This window comes from Microchirus variegatus (assembly GCF_963457635.1).
Source record: "Microchirus variegatus genome assembly, chromosome: 23".
In the NCBI taxonomy this organism is placed as follows: Eukaryota; Metazoa; Chordata; class Actinopteri; order Pleuronectiformes; family Soleidae; genus Microchirus; species Microchirus variegatus.
The window spans coordinates 12,898,930-12,920,252 of NC_139824.1; the positions used below are offsets into that span (position 1 = coordinate 12,898,930).

General features: G+C 40.5%; 1 protein-coding gene across 2 annotated transcripts in view; it reads right to left on the reverse strand.

Moving 5' to 3' along the window:
* ctnna2 (catenin (cadherin-associated protein), alpha 2) overlaps nucleotides 1-21,323 on the reverse strand; it is a 262,995-nt gene that overhangs the window by 190,951 nt on the left and 50,721 nt on the right. For both annotated transcript variants that reach the window (XM_083909549.1, XM_083909548.1), the window contains exon 7: nucleotides 8,514-8,717. In XM_083909549.1, the coding sequence (XP_083765675.1) occupies nucleotides 8,514-8,717 (204 nt within the window). The remainder of the gene's footprint in view (nucleotides 1-8,513; nucleotides 8,718-21,323) is intronic.

The window sequence follows — 21,323 nt, forward strand, 5'->3', positions numbered from 1 at the left end:
TAGTAAAATGCTAGTGCTAAATTGGGAGCTGTCTAAGGACTTTTTACACATCATCGAAAACCGACAGATAACCCCGACTCTGAGAGCAGATGGCTGTCTTGGCTGAGAAAGGACAAAACTTTATATATTGTGTACTCTGTCACTTGACACAGAGAGGCAGGAATACAGATCATTTGCATGGCATTTGCTAATTACTATGTTTTTATAATGTTTGGGGTTGGAGATACTACAATGAAAGTAAAAAAAAAAAAAAAGATTGTTATCAACAATATCCATCCATTCATCCATTATCTACCGTTTTATCCTCCACCAGAGGGTCGCGGGGGGTGCTGCGCCTATCTCAGCTGACATTGGGCGATAGGCGGGGGTACACCCTGGACAGTTTGCCAGTCCATCGCAGGGCCACATATGGAGACAAACGACCATTCACTCACACTCTCACACCTACGGTCAATTTAGAGTCCCCATATCCCCAGATCACATGTTTATGGACTGTGGGAGGAAGCCGGAGAACCCGGAAAAAACCCACACACACGGGGAGAACATGCAAACTCCTTGCAGAAAGGCCCTTGTTCCTAAGTTGTTCCAAACAGGGCTCGAACCCAGGAACCTGGGTCTTCTTGCTGCAAAGGCAAGAGTGCTTTATTGTACTGTGTTCAGGGGGGAAAGGGATTATAAAGCATTATTGTGTATTGCCACACATACGTAGATACACTGCATGACTAATAACTGTATCCATCAGAAAAACACCAGTAAACAGATGGAGGGACATGTGTAGGTTCCAGGCGTCTGTGTAGGTAACAGAACGCAACTCACAGCGTTGACAATTAATATCAAGCAAACAAACACCTACAGGATTCATTACGCAAACAAGTACATTTGCATATACAAACGCATTTTGCACCCACTGGTGTACATGCACAGAGTGGCGAGCACCCAAAGGCACAGAGGTTACACTTACAAACAGGCATTTTTCTTGTTTTTTGTTTTTTTTTCCTCTAGCAAATTGCGGCTTGCATGCTTCATTTCCCAAAGTATTTAGCCCCCCCTGCATCCACAGCCCTAACATATGTAACAACTAACACAGTTAAAGCCCAGGTCTTCGCTTCCATGTCTGCCCACTTAATGACATTAGGCTTGATTCTATAGTTTGATCCAGCTATCTGTGTCAATCATGTTAGCGCTCCTCAAAGCAGCAAAGCCCTTGAGGGGGGATTGGCATCGATGGAGGAGTAAGAGAGGAGGAGGGTTTGGCAGCTCGCTAATGCAATAGAGCTTCTAGATCTGAGAGCCCTTTATTACATTAATATGTGCCTGGATAATTCTATCTCGTCTCCTAATATGACTTACCCTAAAAACCCAATTAAAGTCTCATTTATCCGATCACCTCAATCAGAGATGGTGACATGAGGGCGTTCAGACAGCCATGTGCTGGTTTGCTTTGCAACCGCCTACAGAGGGTTTTTTGCTCCTTCCCCACAGACACAGTTGCAAAGCATAATTGGAATAGTGAGGCAGCACTTTCTAAGTGATATTGCAGCCACCACTTACAAAAATTGGTAAGTACATAGGCACGACAAGGGGCGGCACCTCGGAACTTGTTGTTATCAGATACATGAGGAGGTGTCGGACAAATCACTTTAGAGACTTGCGAGGATAAAATATAATGCAGTGTGAGGATTTAAACAATACATGGTGTAATGTAGACATTATAGGACTTCATGATTAAGTCCAAATGACCCTTAGGTGGGCCAGTTTCTTCGTTCTTTGATTCTTAAAGCTTTAGGATTTCTTTTTTGGCAAAGAGTTTGACAAACACAACACAATCCTGCCAAATTCAATTGATCTGATTAATTGAAGTACAACATTATCTAATGCAAATGGTGATAGAGTTAGGAAGTAGTCCATCCTGCCCTCATTAATGCTTAAAGGGACTTCTTTTTTTTTTTAATTGTGTGCGTGTAAGAAACAGTTCCTTAATAATTACTTGTGTAATTTTTGCGTGAGCTGGCAAGGTTGCCCTTAAATTGTCATTATTTATCGTTATAAGCACAAGGAACACTGTTGTCAGCCCAATGCAGCGCTTCACTTGTCAAACTGAGTAACTTCATATACAGTATATTCTGGCTGACTGAAGTTCCCTCCCTGAGAGTGCAAAGGGCCTCCTGAGCGTTAGTTTCTTTCTAATACTACCAAGACACAATACTTATCAGAGCATTGGAAAATAGCAGAATCTAAAAACTGGCATGTGCTCTTACGGAAAACACTAGAGATCAACTTACATTTACTGCTCACACCGTGATAGGCTCATTCACGATGACAATGCAGTTCTCATAAAAATAAAATTTCTTTATAGTTCATGTATTTATTGAGGGTCTCTATGCGGAATCCTCTCCACTAGGATTCATTTCAGAGCTCTCTAAAACAGCCCAGATTGGAAATCCATGACTATTTTCATCCACCTTGGACAAAAATACAGGAAATGCACAACACACTAAAAGCTTATGTAGCTTTTAGTGTGGACAAGGACGTGTTTTTTTATCTTATCTACATTTTGATTTACCTTTTTGTAGAAAATTACTGCATGCGACTGAAATGTGTAATGAGAAATGACTAAATTAAGTGGTCTAGAATAACAAACTATTTGTATTTGAATAGGGATGTACGGCAGCCTTGACAAAATAACGTAATATTCAATAACTGCTATTGCTAAAATGTGTTCAAAATGACTGTAAAAGAAAAAAATGCAATGACAAGAATAAGAATGGGGCTAATTCTTAAATTCCACGGTACACTTGATGAAGGTTTCACAACAAGGGATATCCCTCCTTCCCCTCTGCACTTTGGTCTGTCCACAGGGTGCTGGCCCGGTTATCGGCGTAGTGGACATCTGCCATGGATCAACTGCTTTACCGTTCTTCAGCTCCCCCTTAGGCTGAAGTGGTGGGAACAAAAGAGGGGTCTCCCAGGGGCCTTAAACAGACATATTTCTTTTTTTTTTACCTGTGGGCCTGCTGGTCAATCCGCTTTTGGTATGTCTTTGAGGCAGCTTTGAATGGCTGAAAAATCTCCGAGTGGTTTTGGTATTGCATAGTGGATTGTGTGGCATATTAGGGTGTTGACAGATGGGAGAGAGAGCGAGAGCATGGAACGCCGTGGGGAACTTGTGATTTATAGCTGGGCCTGAGACATTTAACTGGGTGCAAGTGCTCGGTCTGCAGGGACAAGGATATGAGGACATTTTGTGAAAAAAAACAAAAAAAAAACAGAAACATACAAACGGGGAATAACTAAAAATAGAATGCTGTTCATGTTTGATTAAACCTCACATAGAGTGGTTGTGTTGCACATATATGTTAGTTATGGAGGTCTACTTACATACATCAACTTTTTTTATGGTCAAAAACCTCCTAGTTGCTGTAAACGAGCCGAAAGAAATCCTATTTTCTGACGCTGTTTCCCAGCCGCGATATTTCAGACTTCACCCAGAAGACAGAGTGGGTTGTGATTGGCCAGCCAGCGTAGAGGCTTCCCAACTGTCTTGTGATTGGCCAGTACCCGGAAGTGACATATTCAGCACAGCCGCTCTCTCTCTCTCAGAGTCAGAAGACACTGTCGCTCGTGAAACACCTCCACAACGGACGTTATTCTTCTTCTGCGGTTCAATGTACGCAACTGAATTTGCCCGGACTGCTGTTCCGGAGAACCGTTCTTTACGTAACCGGACCGGGTTTTTTCAGAGATCTCGCTGAGCCCGAGATTACAATAAAACACAGCGTTCTCAGCAGTGGCTGAACTGTTTGTTTTGAACCTTCAGGGCTTCGTAAACAAGGTAATGACGCAGATACACACTAAAAAAACAGCGTTAATTGGAACTTCCTGTATAGGTCCGCTTTAAATGAAGGAAAATCATGACTTGAAATTGCTTTACACCAGGGTTGCATGTACCAAGCATGTGCCACTGTTTGACCAGTTAGAAAACCTGAAGGGTCTGGCACGAGGAAGCAAAGACACACAACTATTGATTCAAACTTTGCATTGTATTTGCATTTAAACGACACCCGTGTGACCAAGTGCCTGATTAAATACAACAAAATGGACAGAAAGGGTGAGAGTAAATAGCAAGAGAGAAAGAGGGTAAAATACAAGAAAATAATATCCTCTATGTTATGGGTCTTTATACCATTATGATCCTGTTGGGCTCCCGTGTTTATTTTTAGAACGCTTTTTGTTATGGCTAAAAGCATTTGTACTATTGTGTTTCCTTGGCAATGACACAACTGCAACGCAATGGAATGAGAGCGTGTCTCCTTTAAGTGCTGTCAATCCTGATGCCACCGAACACCTAATTGGCCTCAGATCCTGTCAGGGTAAATTAAGCCTCCCTAGCATGCGTTAAAAGTGTACCCATCAGCCACTTTAAAGTGATGGACAGTGTAACACATCAGAGGAGCGAAAAGTATTGATTTTTCTTTTCTGTTTTTTCAATGGATGCGTTTTTCTTTAATAATATATAATACGATAATAAGATGATGTTGCACTATAAGATAAATCAGCTTTTGTCTTTAATGCTGGTATTATAGCTGTGTCATGTTTTCCTAGATTTATTTTTTTTTTCTTCCTGTTGGTGGGATTCTGGACACTGATGAACCACACAGAGTCAGCAGTAGCCCACACTGTCTCTTGAAGTCTGGGCTACTGCTGACTCTGAGTGGTTCATCCATCTAGACTGACACTTTCCATCTGAGAACATCTCCTCGCAGAGGAAAAAGGGGGGAAGCCTAAACGCCCACAGGGACTCGTCCATTAGTACAGAGATTTCACCTTGGTTTATTCCATACAAAGACATCGGAAGTTTAAGTCGGAAAGCTTTTATGTTTAGGGGGGTTCATCAGTATGTAACATGGATATATCAGCGGTAAAAAATGAAGACAAAGAAGTGAACAAACACAAGATGAGACCTCCTAACAACTGGATTATCCATTTTATAAATGATGCACCGAGTCCCTAGATGAACCTGCATCTGCACTTTAAAAAAAAAAAAAAGCAAGATGAGAGAGAGAGAGAGAGAGCGTGGTATGCAATCATAGCAACAACACGGAAAATACACACCTCTTCTGAGTATGCGATCCGTTATCCTAACTGTTGATTAAGCAATTCTACATGGCAACTCCCACAGGAGCCGCATGCATAAGAGGACCATCAGTCTCTTCCTAATGATCATCCTACCTCACAATCTCTTTTTTTTGGTTTTATGTGCCACAACCAGCTAACAGTGAGATTAGTGTGCTCACTATAACACTCCCTAAATCCGTCTGTCCGCTGTTCACTGTCTTGCCCGCGTTGTCCGATTTCGACTGCCACGGCTTCTGACTATGGCTATATTCTGCCCGGGCTCCCTTGACCCGAGCTGGTAATGCATTACTCCCCAGATCAATTGATAGATTGGCCCTGTCGGAGCTGCCGTAACTAAATCAGCTGCTCCTGATGATTCAGCACCAGCCAGGGAGCCGAGCCTGCTGTCACCAATCACAGATCACCAGCAGCTGAGACAGGTATGGACATTCTCCTGTCACTTGAACCTAATTTATTGCCAGCTCCCACATTGATTAACCTTGTGCTGTGGTTCAAGCTTCCTATATAAATTTGTGTGCTGCTGGGAGGAGGAACGGGAGTGTGACTGAATGAGGGAGGAGGAGGAAACATAAAGGCAACTGGATGTTTACATTACTTCAAGTAAACTCGGGGAACAAAAGCACTTCCACTGTACAGTCGGAGGCAACTGTGTCCGAGTGGCAGCCAAATGTATTTTGCAGGGGTAGAATCAAATATCTGTGCATTTGAGTGGGAATCTACACTCTTCTGTCCTGTGAAGCTGGAATCTAATGACAAACAATACTAATTATCCACAAAATCTCTTACATGTTCACACTAGATAGTGCACGACTGTATTTAAACACGCATATAATGCCCATAGCTTCAGTTTTAAAGGTGCCATATGTAAGAATGTGGCCAAAAACGGTTACTACCTTCCAATTCAAAATACCAGGGTCTTTTAGGTTTCGTTTTTCTGACGTACCTGGCAACCCTTGGTTGCTAACTATTGCCAAAACATAATTTCAAAACATAAAAATGATTTGCAGTCTGCAAAATATTGTTTTAATGCAAATATTTTGGCTGTACTGTTGTTGTTGGTGAGTTCAGTTTGTTATATGAACATTATTCCTGAGTCTCTGTGACATATTAGGAGGATTTTACGGCCAGTTGATTAAGATTTATTACATAATGCACCTTTAAATCTTATCAATCTACATTGTTGAATAATACACGTTATAAAGAGGTTTGGTTGTTGTTCATCAAAGAAGTTATAAGGTGAGAAGTAAAAACATTTTGTTCTTTGTCTCTCCCTTTTCTCTATGTTCTTTCCTCGGCCAGCCAGGGGCTGTCAACAATCTCCCAGCTGTAGCCTCTAACACACTACTCATGGGATTAATGAACCAAGGTACAATTACTTTAGCAAAAAGCTCCCATGCAATAACAGGGGCAAAGGGAATCTGAGTCTTAAAAAAAGAAAAAAAAAAGGAAAAAGAAAGTGCATGCGTAACTTTAGCTGTTTAATAAAAGAGGAGCAGAAAACGAGGAAATCCATGTGGAATTAACACCATTTCTGAGCAAACAACAGCTGCACGACTCGTTTTTTTTTTGGTTTTTTGAATGGAAGAACCACATCTATATTCCACACACTACAAACAGCATCCACATTTAGCATGAGCACGTGACCATATTCCAGACAACCTTTTACGACGTATACTTAACCAATACTGTTAACATTAAAAGTAGGGTTTTTTTTCCCCCACCGTTATTGAAATCTGATGTTTGAAGGAGCTTTAACACAGCAGGATAAAACCCAGAACAGCAACAACAGAAAAAACTGGGAAATGTAAACAAAAACAAACTTTAACATCAAATAAGTATCAGCATCACTCTCTCTCACACACACACACACACACACACACACACAGAAAGAGAGATAATGCTCCATTAGAACATCTCTACAATAGGTACCCTTACTGAATGCCCTCCATTGTCTCTACGCTATTTGATGAGCACAGATGCCACCACGGACATTATATTTACATTACTAGTCTAAACATTATGGAGGATTGCACCATCCGTTTTGCCAGCAGGAGAACTGATACTGTAGAGATCGATAGAAAACTGGCTTGCCAACCGCTCAATGGCCACAAAAGACACTTAATATATACTCGATCGACCTTCAGAGCACAGTTTCACCAAATTGCACGATCAGGAAATCCATTAGATTAAGATTAAGGTTATGTTTTGGTCCATAAACAACAGTCAAAACCGATTATCATATTTGTTATTACTAATGCTTGGTTAAATCTGTAGTTTAGAACTTAATATATATATATATATATATTCATACACATGAATCTGTTAAAGGCATCTGAAAGGGTGATACAGTTGAAGTGGATATTAAATTGATTCAAGGTTTTTGATATCAATGCCTTCCTTCCACTAAAATACTTATAGTCTCATGGACATGGAAATATTTCTTGAATATTTACGTGTCACGTGTCATTTTTATTTCATATTATTTGATTATTAACCCCTTTTCATACTTACTTATTCTTTATGTCTATAGCTGTCATGAATATTATGATGTGAACTACTAGTATTGTCGGCACGACTCGCAATGAAAACAAAGGCATTCATTTCAACAGTTCATCCAATTCATAGTGCAGTGTTTTCTCAACTAAAAACGCTGCCCTTCTAAATGTTTGCAGCAATGCGTCTTTCACCAGAAAAAAAAAGTTGGTTTAAAGCGTCATAAAGATTGATCAAAGATGTAATAGATAGTTTTGTCGAAACATTTTCACAACTCGCGTATGCTCCGGCCTCCTCAATGAAACAATCGCTAAGTCCGACACAAAGAACTAAGTCACATGTGCAAGGTCAGTGGCTGATTATCCAAGCGCCTCGTTCTATTTTTTTTTGCCTATGTAGACACAGCTCGCAAGGCCCACAGCTCATCGTGCACAAAAACGAAGGCTGAAGTAGATTATAAATTGCATGTCTGTGATGATTTATCATTGTCTTGGCTCGTCTCATTGCCTTTAAACGGCAGTGCTAATCACAGCGGTATATGGAAGGGAAAGGAAAAAAAAAAAAAAAAAGGTTGAGGAAGAGATAAGATTACCCTCTCAAAGAAGGGGAATCATTGCAAATATTGATTTATTATTGTGGCTTTATGAGTCACACCGTGGAAACGGGGCCTGACAGACACACAAGACGGCATTTCAGTCATCTTAAGTTAATTTTCTCTCACTATTCGTTTTAATAACAGTAAAAGAAGTGTTTAATGTTGTTTAGTGCTATTATATTGTTGGACATCTTTGTTTCTTAATCAACTAATTGATGTTGCATTAAAAAAAAAAAAAAAAAAAAAGCCCCACGTGAACATTCTGCAGTATGTCTGTGCGCGCACTCACGTTGTTCATGTACTCGCTCAGCAAGTCCTGGAGGGCCTGTCGGACGGCGTTGCACTCGGCCACGATGCGCTCGCGCCGGTCGTCGCGCGTGCACGAGGAGTCGGCCATCAGCGCGGCGCCGCTGATGATGCTCTCCAAGCGCTCCTCCAGAGAGGGTCGGAAACGGGCCTCGCTGAATGTCAGAGGGTCCAGGATGATCTTGTTCTGCGAAGTGACAAAGAAAAAGGGTACACATTTAGGGCGGTAACACACACAACACAAGTTGTTGCCTATAACATTAATAGAGAGAGCCGGGGTCAGTGAAGGTGAATCACACTAAATATTTGACACAATCTTATAACTGTATATGTGACCGTTTGGTTCCAACACAGACTTAAAGACTTGCTTTTCTTGACAACGTAAAAAGATTAGAGGAATATGCGTTTTCTGCGTATGACTTCTGTTAAATAAGGTGCACAACCTTCTGTAAAAAGTCAACAGGGTGTAAATGTGCTATTGTGACAGTTTCCCCCATGTGGTGCCACACAGAGGGACACGTGTGAAGTCAACAACTCAACTAGCAACTTTATCAGTTGACTATATCCCAAAACATGCCAACCAAGTCAGCGCTCCACTCCGCTGTGGAATTTTACCGGGTTTAAAGAACGTAAAAATGTTTCCATCGGGAACGAGAACAGTCAAAGGTTCATTCAGTCGTAAAAGTAACAGCAGTCATAGTATTTCATGTACTGTCACTATAACCGCGTACACAGTACACAAGCATGCATGTCGGGCGTTTCACCAGGATCAAAGTGCAACATAAAACATAGTGTAAAGTATTCACACAGAGTGCAGATATAAACCATAAATTGCAGCAGACGCTAACACGGTAGGGAAAGGAGAGGATCTTTATTGTCATACACAAACCCCCGAAATTGCACAACGGAATTACGAGGTCAGAGGGAGGGTTGATCAGAGCTGCTGCTGCTGCAGCTGATCGCACCGCCACACAATAAACCGAATGTGTCCAACATTCATACGTGTTTTGATGGTGGGAGGATGAAACCCACGCATACACAGAGAGAACATGCAAACTCAGGTCTCAGGACCAAGTAACACTTAGGCCCCCGTCCCAATACCTCCCCCTAACCTTACATCTTTGCCCTAACCCTAAATTGTGCGTGTTCTCGTGTAGGGGGGAGCAATTGGGGAGAGTGTGATTTTGCCCTTATAATCAAACCCTCAAAGTGTAGTGAGCTCTGATCAGGAGAAATGGGACGGGGTCTTATCCTTGAATAGTCGTGATAAGAATAATAAAATGCACAGATGTACAAATTCAAATGTGGATTTACAAAGTTTACTAAAAGGTATGTAAATCATAGCACCGATTGTGCTGCAAAAATAAGCTGCCATGATGACTAAGACAGGCAAAATAAAGGAGGTCAAACACAGGGCAAGATGACTTGCAGATAATACATTTAAAGTGATACTCCATCCAGAATGCCTCGGGCTGTTAAATACACTCACCCCATGTTGACTTGCAGGGCTAAGGGCTCCATTTAAAGCCTTTACCAGAGGAAAGAACAAAAGATGGTGACCTTAACTCCAAAGTGTTTCTAACCAGGCTCATTTAAGCCCATCTTTCAGGAGGACATGGGACATGCATCTTCTACATAGCTTATATTTTTTAGATCCCTTCTGTTGTCATTATTATGTTTTTACAACCTTTATATGTCTTTCCAAGCAATTTTTTTTTTTTTTTTCTTACAAGACAAGGTCACAGAAAACCCGTTAAGAAATAAGCTATCAGTGATCCAGTAGCATTTGAGTTGCAGTATCAAATTTTGGGGGAATTCAGAAAGCATATGACATAAAATCTGCAGCTCACATTGAAAAAAACAAAACACTTGGGTATATGATCCCATTTAATAAAGACGAGCACAACGGCTCTGTGTTTAAACTCCCTTAATATCGTTTATCGCCCAACAGTCTCCAGCAATAGGTGAATACTGTGGCAATAAACTAATTTACTCTAATTCATCCTTATCTTCATGTTCAATTTAGAGCTTTAGAAATACCCGTGGACACATCAATTCATAAAGGAGAACAAAGTGTGTCTCACAATTTACAGCAAAATAAGTTTTATCACATTCTATGCAACGGAAAAAAAGTGCGGTTCAACAAAACCAATCTAATAAAAAGCTTCTTTAGCTTTAACACTTGGCTCAACCAAAGCAATATTCCAGTATCATCTAAGGTGTAAATATATTTAGCATTCACCACTGACTCTGTGTGGGGGGAGAGAAAAAAAAAAAGTCTAAAGATGTGGCTCTGTGGCAAATATGAAGAGTTTGGCAAGTACTGGGTAATAACACAGAGCAAAGGTGCAGTCTAATCCTGGGGCAGAGTGTCAGACTGTCAAATGATGTATAGTAACATGTGAGGAAAAGGAAGAGGAGGAGAAGATCAAGCATATGCACCAAGTATAACCTACTTTCCATCTGCAGCTGGTAAGAAAATGTAAATATAACATTTTGCAGTCACTAAATTAAAAGGAGAGACGAAGAAATTGGGAGTTTGGGGGTATTTTTTTTAAGAAAAAAAGGCAAATAGTATAATGTCAAAGGCAGGAAAGACAATGTAGTCCTATAGAACATAGAGTCAATTATATACCATTGGGTAGTTCCCATCAACTTGCTACAAAAAAGGTCCTCGTCTTCCCTTTTTGAGGAATATCTTCATCAGAAAATAAAAGCAACACAACAATGCACTGCAATCTGGATTAAAAAAAAAAAAAAAAAAAAGATCCAAAGACAAACATGAAGGGAAACTGAGAACGTACCCTCAGGACTCGACTTAATTGTTATTCAGCACAAGATGTCAGGTTCGCAATTACTACTGGAAGTTGAGGCTAGAGTAGAAAAAGTGTGGCAAAGGCTGGAGGTTTCCAAGGTAATTGGCGATGGAAAACCACAAGACCGTAAAAAGTCAATTCATTAATGTCTAATATGCTACGCGAAAAAATGCAACCGTGTTTAATGATATACCACATATTTCCATCAAATAATTTAATTTCAACTTTAAGCCTCCTTCAGAGCAGAGTCAGCTTGTGAGGCCCGTGTGCCTGCTAATGGGATTTCAGTGTTTTATACAAGGATAATTCAGCTTACAGTACACGGTACTGATAGTGAAATTCGAAGCAGTTCATTATGACGTGTCAAAAAAAAATTTTTTTTAAATATATTGCTTAGAGAAAAATGCACTTTGTTAGTTTTATTATAATATACAGTGTTTGTTTTTAACCACTCAGTTCTATGCCTGGCTTATAGCCCAGAATTCTATATGAACTCGACAGTGCATCAGGGCCACAGGCAACCTGATGTTCGTAGTTTGCCGGCCACTTTGAGGCATTAGTCAGTGAGACAGGGCACATGTCATATGTGTCAAATACGCCTTCCAGAGTTTCCCAGTAAATGATAAGTATAACTATCGGGCTCGATCCCACAGCTGGCGCAAAGCGGCACAAACTGCGGCACAAAGTGTCACGGCTAGTTTTCCAAGCGGTGCAGCTGTCATCATCACACGCAGCGCCCCCCATGTCATGAAATATATATTTCGCTTGCTCACATCGGTTCGCTCCAGGGAGCGCGTTGGTCTTAAAACAAGGTGTGATCAGGAGCAACGTTGCCCGCAATAGTGCTGTATGTTCATGCTTATTTAAGCAGCGTATTAGATGTGCCAACATAGGCAGGTACAAATTCCACATACACCGGGGTGGCTGGCTGCAGCCCCTCCTCCTCCTCGTGTGCTTAAAATCTCACAGAAAAACAAGCGCATTCTTCATCCTCAATGATGAGATTACAGGACTAAATTCCGCTACTGTTCATCTGTCTCTTCCTCTTCTCTATGAGTAAACTGTTACCGTTGTCTGCCGATTCAGCTGAAAACTGAAATATGCATCGTCTCGAATGTTAAAAACAACAACTATTTGTATCACAGCTGCACGCCACGCGAGTGTGCGCTCGCTTTCCGTCTAATCTCGCCAACGACTGCTGCCACTCGTTCTCGACTTCAAACCTGCCTTTGGCACGTTTCTTTTTAAGCTCCTTTAACCTTTCCTTTTAACCGCTGACTTTCAGCTTTGCTTGCATGCATTCATTCACCCATCTCCTCAGCAGAGAACTGTTCACCTCTCCAGTTCCCTACATTTAAATCACAATGTGGCAGGCGCTGGCTTTTAAAAGAGAATGACAAGCAAACCTTGGCTTGACTGATGTTACAGCCAACACACACATACAAATAATTCAGACACTAATACTAAGCCCTTTGCACCTTACGTCTCACTTTGGCCTGATATTATGCGCTTGTGCCACACACTTAAAGCTCACATAGAGTGGTCCTGTTGCACATATATGTTAGTTATGGAGGTCTACTTACATACATTAACTTGTTTTTATGGTCAAAAACCCTCCTAGTTGCTGTAAACGAGCCGATAGAAATCCTCTTTTCTGACGCTGTTCCACAGCCGCGATATTTCAGACTCAACTCTCACACCCAGAAGACAGAGTGTGTTGTGATTGGCCAGCCAACGTAGAGCCTTCCCAACTGTCTTGTGATTGGCCAATACCCGGAAGTGACATATTCAGTACACCCGCTCTCAGAAGCACAGCTCCCCCCTCTGGAAAGGTGGATGCACTGCTACTCATTATCAAAACATTGTTTTAACAATGTTTAAAAATAGCTTCTTCAAGACTCCCCGACACAGTCCCTTTGACGTCCTTTGACCCAGAGTCAGACCTAGAGTCAGAAGACACTGACGCCACAACGGACGTTATTCTTCTGCTGCGGTTCAATGTACGCAACCGGATGTGCCCGGACTAGTGCCCGGAGCAGGACGATCTGCTGTTCCGGAGAACCGTTGTTTACGTAACCGGACCGGGTTTTTTCAGAGCTCTCGCTGAGCCCGAGATTACAATAAAACACAGCGTTCTCTGCAATGGCTGAACCGTTTGTTTTGAACCTTCAGGGCTTCATAAACAAGGTAATGATGCAGATACACACTAAAAAAAACAGCGTTAATTGGAACTTCCGGTCTAGGTCTGCTTTAAGATGGACTTAATAGAGTCAACTGTGTCCAAAAGAAGAGTTCAACAAAGTGTTAAACATTCCACTCTGCTGCCTCTGGTTTTCCTGCTGTAGGGTTCAGGCTGTTTGGTCGTGACGGTTAGTTACACAAAGTTAGTTTGACAAAGCTCTGCCCACACTAGCCCAGCAGGGGCATTAATCATAACTGACTTTCTGATTGATTAAGCTAATGAACAGTCTCTGTCTCATAGTAAGGGGGTTGGGCTTTTCACATGGCGTAAAAAATAGGCAGTAGTAATTTAAGAGTTACTCACTAATTGTCAATTAGAGCAATTAACACAGATAAATCGAGAAATGTGTGAGCACATGCGAGTTCATTTACACGTACGGCCCTGTGAATAATTGTATTAGAAAAAACAATAATAATAATAATACTTCTCATGCTTAAAGATGTCGTGTAGTAGCACGTTACAACCACGTGTTTATAGTTCTGGGTGAAGCTATAAGAGGTTCCTTCTATATTCTGTTCAAATCCTTCAATACAATTTGAGTTTTTGTCTTTTGCTCTCAACAAAATCCCATAACATCAAAAAAACAAACAAAAAAAAAAGAGAGTAATTTATGTAACTGTACCATGTCTCTGTTTTTTTTTATATTTTTACTCATCCATTAATTAATTCATCTGAGAGTTCTTCTTGCAGGTGAATGAATATTTCAAGAGTGAGCTTTTACCCCGTCTTAATATTGTAAAGTAAGGTAAACTAGGCACTGCTAAATCTTTTATTATGCAAAAATAGCAGGGCATCGGAAACAACAAGACCTCGGCGCTGTTGATCTTCGCAGGACATCGTCTCCTATCAACTATTCTGAACGGTTCGGTACGTAATAATCAGGAGCGTTTGCATAAATAAGACAACATTTCTTTGCACAGCATGAAGACGGTGAAGACATTTCAATATACAAATCCAAGAGCTTAAGTTGTATAACAGTTCTTTATGAAAACAACAGACCTCTGGAACTTCAGCCTCTACTTTGCTTCGCTACTGGAAAAGAAAGAAGCCCAACGGTTGCAGTTAAATCTAAAATAATATATATATATTAAATAGGTCATTGGAACATATTTTTAGCTTTAGAAATTAGCTTCATGTTGGGAAAATGAAGTCATAAAATCTTCTTATGTCTGATTTAATCCCCATCACGTTTACTTCAGCAAGGGTCAAGACCGGTATACTACGCTGCATCTGAATTAAGATCTCTTTGACAATGATAAATGCGACACTCGATATTAGTCCGATGTTGAGTTTTAGAGACACACGTTTGTGTACAGTTTTAATAAAAAGATTGATCGAATCTGATGACGTGCAAATAAGCATAATGAAAATAGATAAATATCTGCCAATAAACTACAGCAAGATAAGACAAAAGTATAATTATATACTACTTAGATGTGAATTAAATAAAGCTTTACTATGTGTGCACCTGCCCTTTTGTTGAAGTAAACATGTCCCTATGTCATATAAAACTATACACTGAATGCCACATACACCATAACAGTGACAAACAGTGAAGAATTCTTAAATTTTTAATCCAGAGAGAGGAAAAGAAAGGCCAATTGGAGCAAAGAAAAACAAATATACTGTACATGAATTAATAAAATGGTGTAACCTGCAGGAAACCAAGCTAAAAGCATATTTTGCCGAAAATAGTAAGAGCGTTGGCCCATTGACTTCCTGTCTGTTTCCTATTCTCGGAGTGAATTCTACTACATAAAACAGAAGCCCCGGAACACCGGAATTACTCTACATACTGTACATGTGTCACTCGTCCACAGGGACATTCTAAGACAACCACTTAACTGAATTCCACCTATGGGAGTGTGTTTGAGGAATTGACAGAATATTAATGTTTTGAGGGGAAGAAAATAACCAAACAGATCCACAGAAATAACTTAAAAAGTAGTTTGACCATACAGCTTTAATTATTCTTATATCATATTCAAACGCTAGTTTCAGACCCCCGTCCACCCAAATAGAATTAATTATGGAGCCGCAAAACCTGTATGAACCATATAAATAAAAAAATATTGTGTATAAAGTTTTCGTTTTTTGCATTTGTGAAATATTGATATTTCATAGCTGTAGACAAAGGAAAATATGTCGATCAATTTGTGGCAAATTGATAAAATAAACAAAAAGTGACCCGCTTTGAAATAAATGAAACCAAATATACACTTCCTTCATTGACTGCGACATGACGTAGACGCCATCTTTAGTTGAGGGTTACGCGTTTACCTCGGAGAGACGAACATATTAAACACAATCACTCGACTCCTGAATACGCCTCCATGACGGCAAGTGTGCCATGTTTCGCTCAGTTTCCAAGAATTAACATCTTATTGCTGTCCTTGACATGCTCGCTCAGAAAGTGACAAAACAAAAAAAAGTGGCAGCAAACAACAGAACAACAGTCCGCTTCACTAATTTAAAGCAATTTCAATTCAAGTGAGACTTAACAATCCATTGCCTGCATCGGGGGATTGTTACCATGGCAACTACTTTAAAAAACTGTGTCATAAAGCAGTGCTTTGAAAAGGTTTGATTCACTTTTTTTCACCAGTCACTGAACAAATGAATTGCCATTTCACTTTATGCAAAGAGCAGCACCCTGGGCCTTCAAAGGCAATGTCACCAAAAACGGTGTGTTCTCTTAACTGATATAATCCTCGGCAGCGACGCTCATAATACTGGAGGAATGATATAGCTTGTATTCAAAACTGCACAGATTAAATTATGAGTGTGTGCCCGAATGTTTATTAATGTAGCAGATGCTCATTGACAGAGTCATAAATCATAGAGTAACAGTAGCACAATAAGGCCAACAAGGCTCCTATTCTGTCCAGGTAATGGTAGTTGGAGCAGTGCCCAGCCTCTCTGGCAGAAGACGGTGACAGTGGACCCAGAGTTAGCTGTAGGGCGGAATCAAGTGGGGGGGGGGGGGAGTTGGCGGTGGATTTGGGTGAGAAACGGGGTTTGCCACAGCAGAGTGGAAGGTCGCCAAAATTCCAACGCAAAGAGTAATCGTATGAGATTACTGGAAGTTTTTTTTTTCCTGCGGCCCCTTGATTGTCAAATTCATTCACTGTAAAATGGTAGTGCAAAAGTTGGGTGATATGACCAAAACAATTAGCACGCCACAAAAAAGTTTCAAATCATTTATAGGTTCCATATGTAAGAATGTGGCCAAAAACGGTTACTACATTCAAATAATAAAAAAAAGAGGTCTTTTAGGTTTCATTTTCTGACCTATCTGGCAACCCGTGGTTGCTCGGCAGCTGAGACTCGACTGACTGCAATGATTGGTAGACGGCGGTAGGTGGACGCCACATGCCAAAACATGACTTCAAAACATAAACATGATTTGCTGTCTGCAAAATATTTTTTTTTTAATGCAAATATTTTGGCTGTACTGTTGTTGTTGGTGAGTAAGTCCCCAAAAATGTTATATTCTAGGTTCCACAGTGCAGCACAGAGTTCTACACAAACTTCCAGCCTCAGAGGATTAATCTGTCCAGTGGATACATGTTATATATGACGGCAATGTGCCTGCTAGAGCCTGCAAATGATCACTTTTCCAAATGCTAAATGCTGTTAGCTCCCTTTCTTCTAATCAAAACATGCTTTTTTTTTTTCAAGCTGCCAGACCATTATCATTCTAATTTCATAATCTCACTGGGTCTCAACATTTCAGTTATTATTCAGTGAAATCAGTGGTTTATGTTCATGAGGCGGTCCATCAACAGTGATTACCCCAGTTGAAGGGTATTTAACCCGTGTGTCACATCTCTTCACAGCCATTTAAATGTTTGCCTTCTTTAGCATATACATGTCTTTTCCTGCCCCGGGGTGACGGTGCACATGGCAGAAATGATGTCACTGTGGCCCTGTGCATGATGTGGGCCACTTATTTAAATGTTAAAACACTACATCAGTCATACCCCGACTGTAGAAATACGGAATGAAAGCTGTCATCTATTTCAATGTAACCATAATATGAATATATACCAGACAGTATTCCAGTAATATTCTTCTTGTTGGCTTAACCAAAGACTAGTTTCTTACTAGTTACTGACATGTGTCTATGAACAATGGCAACACCACAATCAATTACCTGGCTGGGACTCTCGAGGATAGATATATTTTGTATTTATTTGTTTTGCGATGGCTTCATTTTAAGAAGCTTTAGACAAAAGCACATTGATAAACTCGAAGGTCCAGACAGTAAATTACATCCAATTGTGGGATTGCAGACTGACACACAAACCAAGGACGCTCCCTCCCCTTGTTGTTTTTCATTTCACGAAGCTTCCATTTTAAAACCATTTGTGCTGCTGTAGAAAACATGATCATACACGGTGGTGGCCCAGCAGTGCCTAAAGTAATTTAAACAGGCTTATTCTACAGAAAAGCCAAGTTACTATACACTTATATAAAATATAAAAAGACATTTTACTTAAGTGTACTCCTTGTTTTAAGTATACTGATGCAGAAAATTGTCGTTTAATGACATTGACATCGTTAATATTACAGATCCACTTCTGCAAATTGGTTCTTTAAATGTCGTTATCTTCATTGTCTCTTTATCTATTCACTTATAGAGTTTAGGAATAAGTTATCCAGTTGGTCAATTCAGAGCAGTGTGCAGCTGTGTAAAAAAAAAAGGACTCATACTGCTGAGGGTCATCGGCAAAGGAACACCTGCCGTCTTCCGCGAATCTCATTTGTTTGATGCTTTCCGGAGATAGTTGGAATCCATGTTACTGGAAATACGGCTATTCCACGACACCAGAGAGTACAGTAAACGGGGAGATAATAACATCTCAGCAGGTTACACGAAAGCAAATATCAGATAATTGACGAAAACGTCACACAAATATGAACGACGAGCCCATATTATATCCTATTTCTTGTTCCCTGGTGTCCTAATGAATATGTCTGTGACATGCTTTGGTCAAAATACCCTAAGGATGAAGCACCACAGCAGTTCAATCACCCTGCCAAAACAGCCCTGTTCTGAGTCCCAAATATAAGTTTTAAAATGATTAAAAAGTTGATTTTGCATAATATGGGACATTTAAAAATGTATGAAGACTTCACAATGAACTGTTGGATTATTATTCCTGTAGCATAACTTAGTTTTTTTTTTAGACTGTTTTTCAATGTATGTTGGCAATAGATGTTTTGCTTAAGCTTTGAGAAAAGCATACGGAGTTGTTATCTTAACTAAACGTCAGCATTTTACCAACAGGAAGTAATTAATAGAAGGCAACACAAAGAGGAAAGGTGAAGCAACAATCCACTGTGACACCGGTACCAATCTTCAGAGTTTTTATCTTGGAAAGAGACTCATTGTCGCAGGTGGTAGTGATTATGTCGACCATCCAACACCGGGCAAACAAAACGAGAAGTAATGAACCACAAGAAGTGCAAAAAAAATAATCAGTCTTCGGAGATTCTCGCAAGCTGCCACCAGTGCTTGAGGAAAAGAGACAATCATCTGACCGATTGCTCAGGGTTAGGGAGATTGTGTTACCTGTAAGTTCTTGTCACAGAGTGAAAACGCACCCCCCCCCGCCCCGCCATTTCCAGAACAAGTCTCTAATCACATGTGACACAGTGGCCTTCACAGTTTAGCCGGGGCCAAGATGTCAATAAGTACCGATATTGCCGTAACTGCCAAACACTGTCTCCCTTCACAGCAAGAGGGTAATAAAGAGAGGAAGAAAGAACAAAAATCTAATATAACATGTTTAGTTATCTTATCATCAGAAAGGACGGTCCTTTTTTTTCCCCCCCGACTGACTCGCACACCAACCCGTGAAAGAACATTTCGTGCGCACTCTTCACACTTTTAACTATTATGAATATAGCCCGTTTCCAGAGCTACCCTCCATCACAGGCTCTTTATTTGGCACACATACAACCTCATCCTGAAGACTTTAACAGGCTGCTGGTGTGGGGGATCGTAATCATAAATAGCAGATATCGAAAGCCTGACCTATTGCATTCTGGTGATGCGCAGACATACACTGTAGGTACCCAAACATAATTGGTCATGGAGATATTGTGGATGACACGGCAGTTTATTCCCCGTGACCCAGGGACCCTGTGGGGCTTCTGTGACAGGGGAAGTAATAGCTAAGGTCTGGCTACAAGTCAGGAGATACCATTTTTCAACAGGACTACAAATAGCAGGTTTGACACCGCTTTTAAGTAAATAAAAACAAAAACGGAAATTATAATTCATGTGGACACAATCTGCCACAACATGAAATGGGTAATGTTGAGGCAGATCAGTGGATTCTGAAGGAGGATTACTTTCACAATTCATTTATTTCGCCGTTTGATCGAGAAAAATGGTGAGAGGGCGGCTATGATGTACTGTTTCTAAATCATCAATCGTCTTGTTTTGCCCACAAAGCGAATACGTCCACATTTAAGAAGCCGCAGCTTCACAGATGCTGCTTCGGTTGTAAAAAGGGCGTCTCGTAGTGATTAATCGGTTGTGAAACAGTAGATTAAAGGCTTCATTAGTGCATTATTGTTTCAGTTCATTTCAATGGCGTGATGATTTGATTGTCAGCAACACGCGAATCTCATAGCCTCAATATTAAAATGTGTTTAAACGGTAAATTATGTCAAAACATACAGTATGCTGTATTATAGGTGAGATTGATGATGTTGGTTGTTCTATCTATCTATCTATCTATCTATCTATCTATCTATCTATCTATCTATCTCTTATACAATATGGAGAGAAAATTAAGATTTTAACACTAACAACTCTGCAAGGTGTGTGGATTTTCTGCAGTGACCAGCGGATACACCATTATGCACAGCATACACACACTGTCTGAGTAGGCAGAGTTGTTGCCATGACACCCATCAGACATGCAGACACATAGTAACAAGGGTGTGGTTCAGAGGAGATAAAGCAGGTGTCTGGTGGATTTAGCCCCGGCTGTGGAAGTGCGGAAGACCCTGAAGCCACAATCTGTAGAGGTGAGACTGTCGAGCGCCCGACACCGACATTTGTGCGTCAACGGAATAGGTGAATGTGAACTGTAAAGCGTTTGTCGAGGCTTGAAAAGCTCTTTATAAAGCTGTCCACTTACATTTAATTACATATAGTCCATCGCTGCAGCACACTGATGGATGTGCAGAGCATAACCGAACTACAAGGCTCTTTATTTTTCAGCAGCTCATTTAAATCTGACTTTCTTCTGAAGTCATGACTAGTGTTATTAGAGGCCCTATGTTGTTATTCATAAGTTTTCGAGGGACATTTCAAAGAACTTCAGAACTTGGATCCGGGGTTTTTCAATAAAAACGGTTCGCAATGTATCAGCAGCTTCAGGAGCAAGGACAACGCACGCCCGCTCACAGATCAAATGCGCGCAATACCACACGCACGTCCTGTGTTGTGTTCTCGAGAATCGGAAAATCGTCAGAATTTCTGAGAGTACCTTTTATCTGAAATAATCAATCAAGCTGCATTCAGGCTCGTGTTATTTGTTTTTCGCCTTTGTTTGATTTAGCTTCCGAGATAAAAGCACTAATGTATTCCGTCATACTCAGAGGAGCTGGAGGTGGGAGAATAAGAGAGAGACAAGGACAGAGATCCATGTTTCATTCTTTCATCAAAATGTGTGGCTCAAGGTTTTTTTTTGTTGTTTTTTTTTTTTAAGCA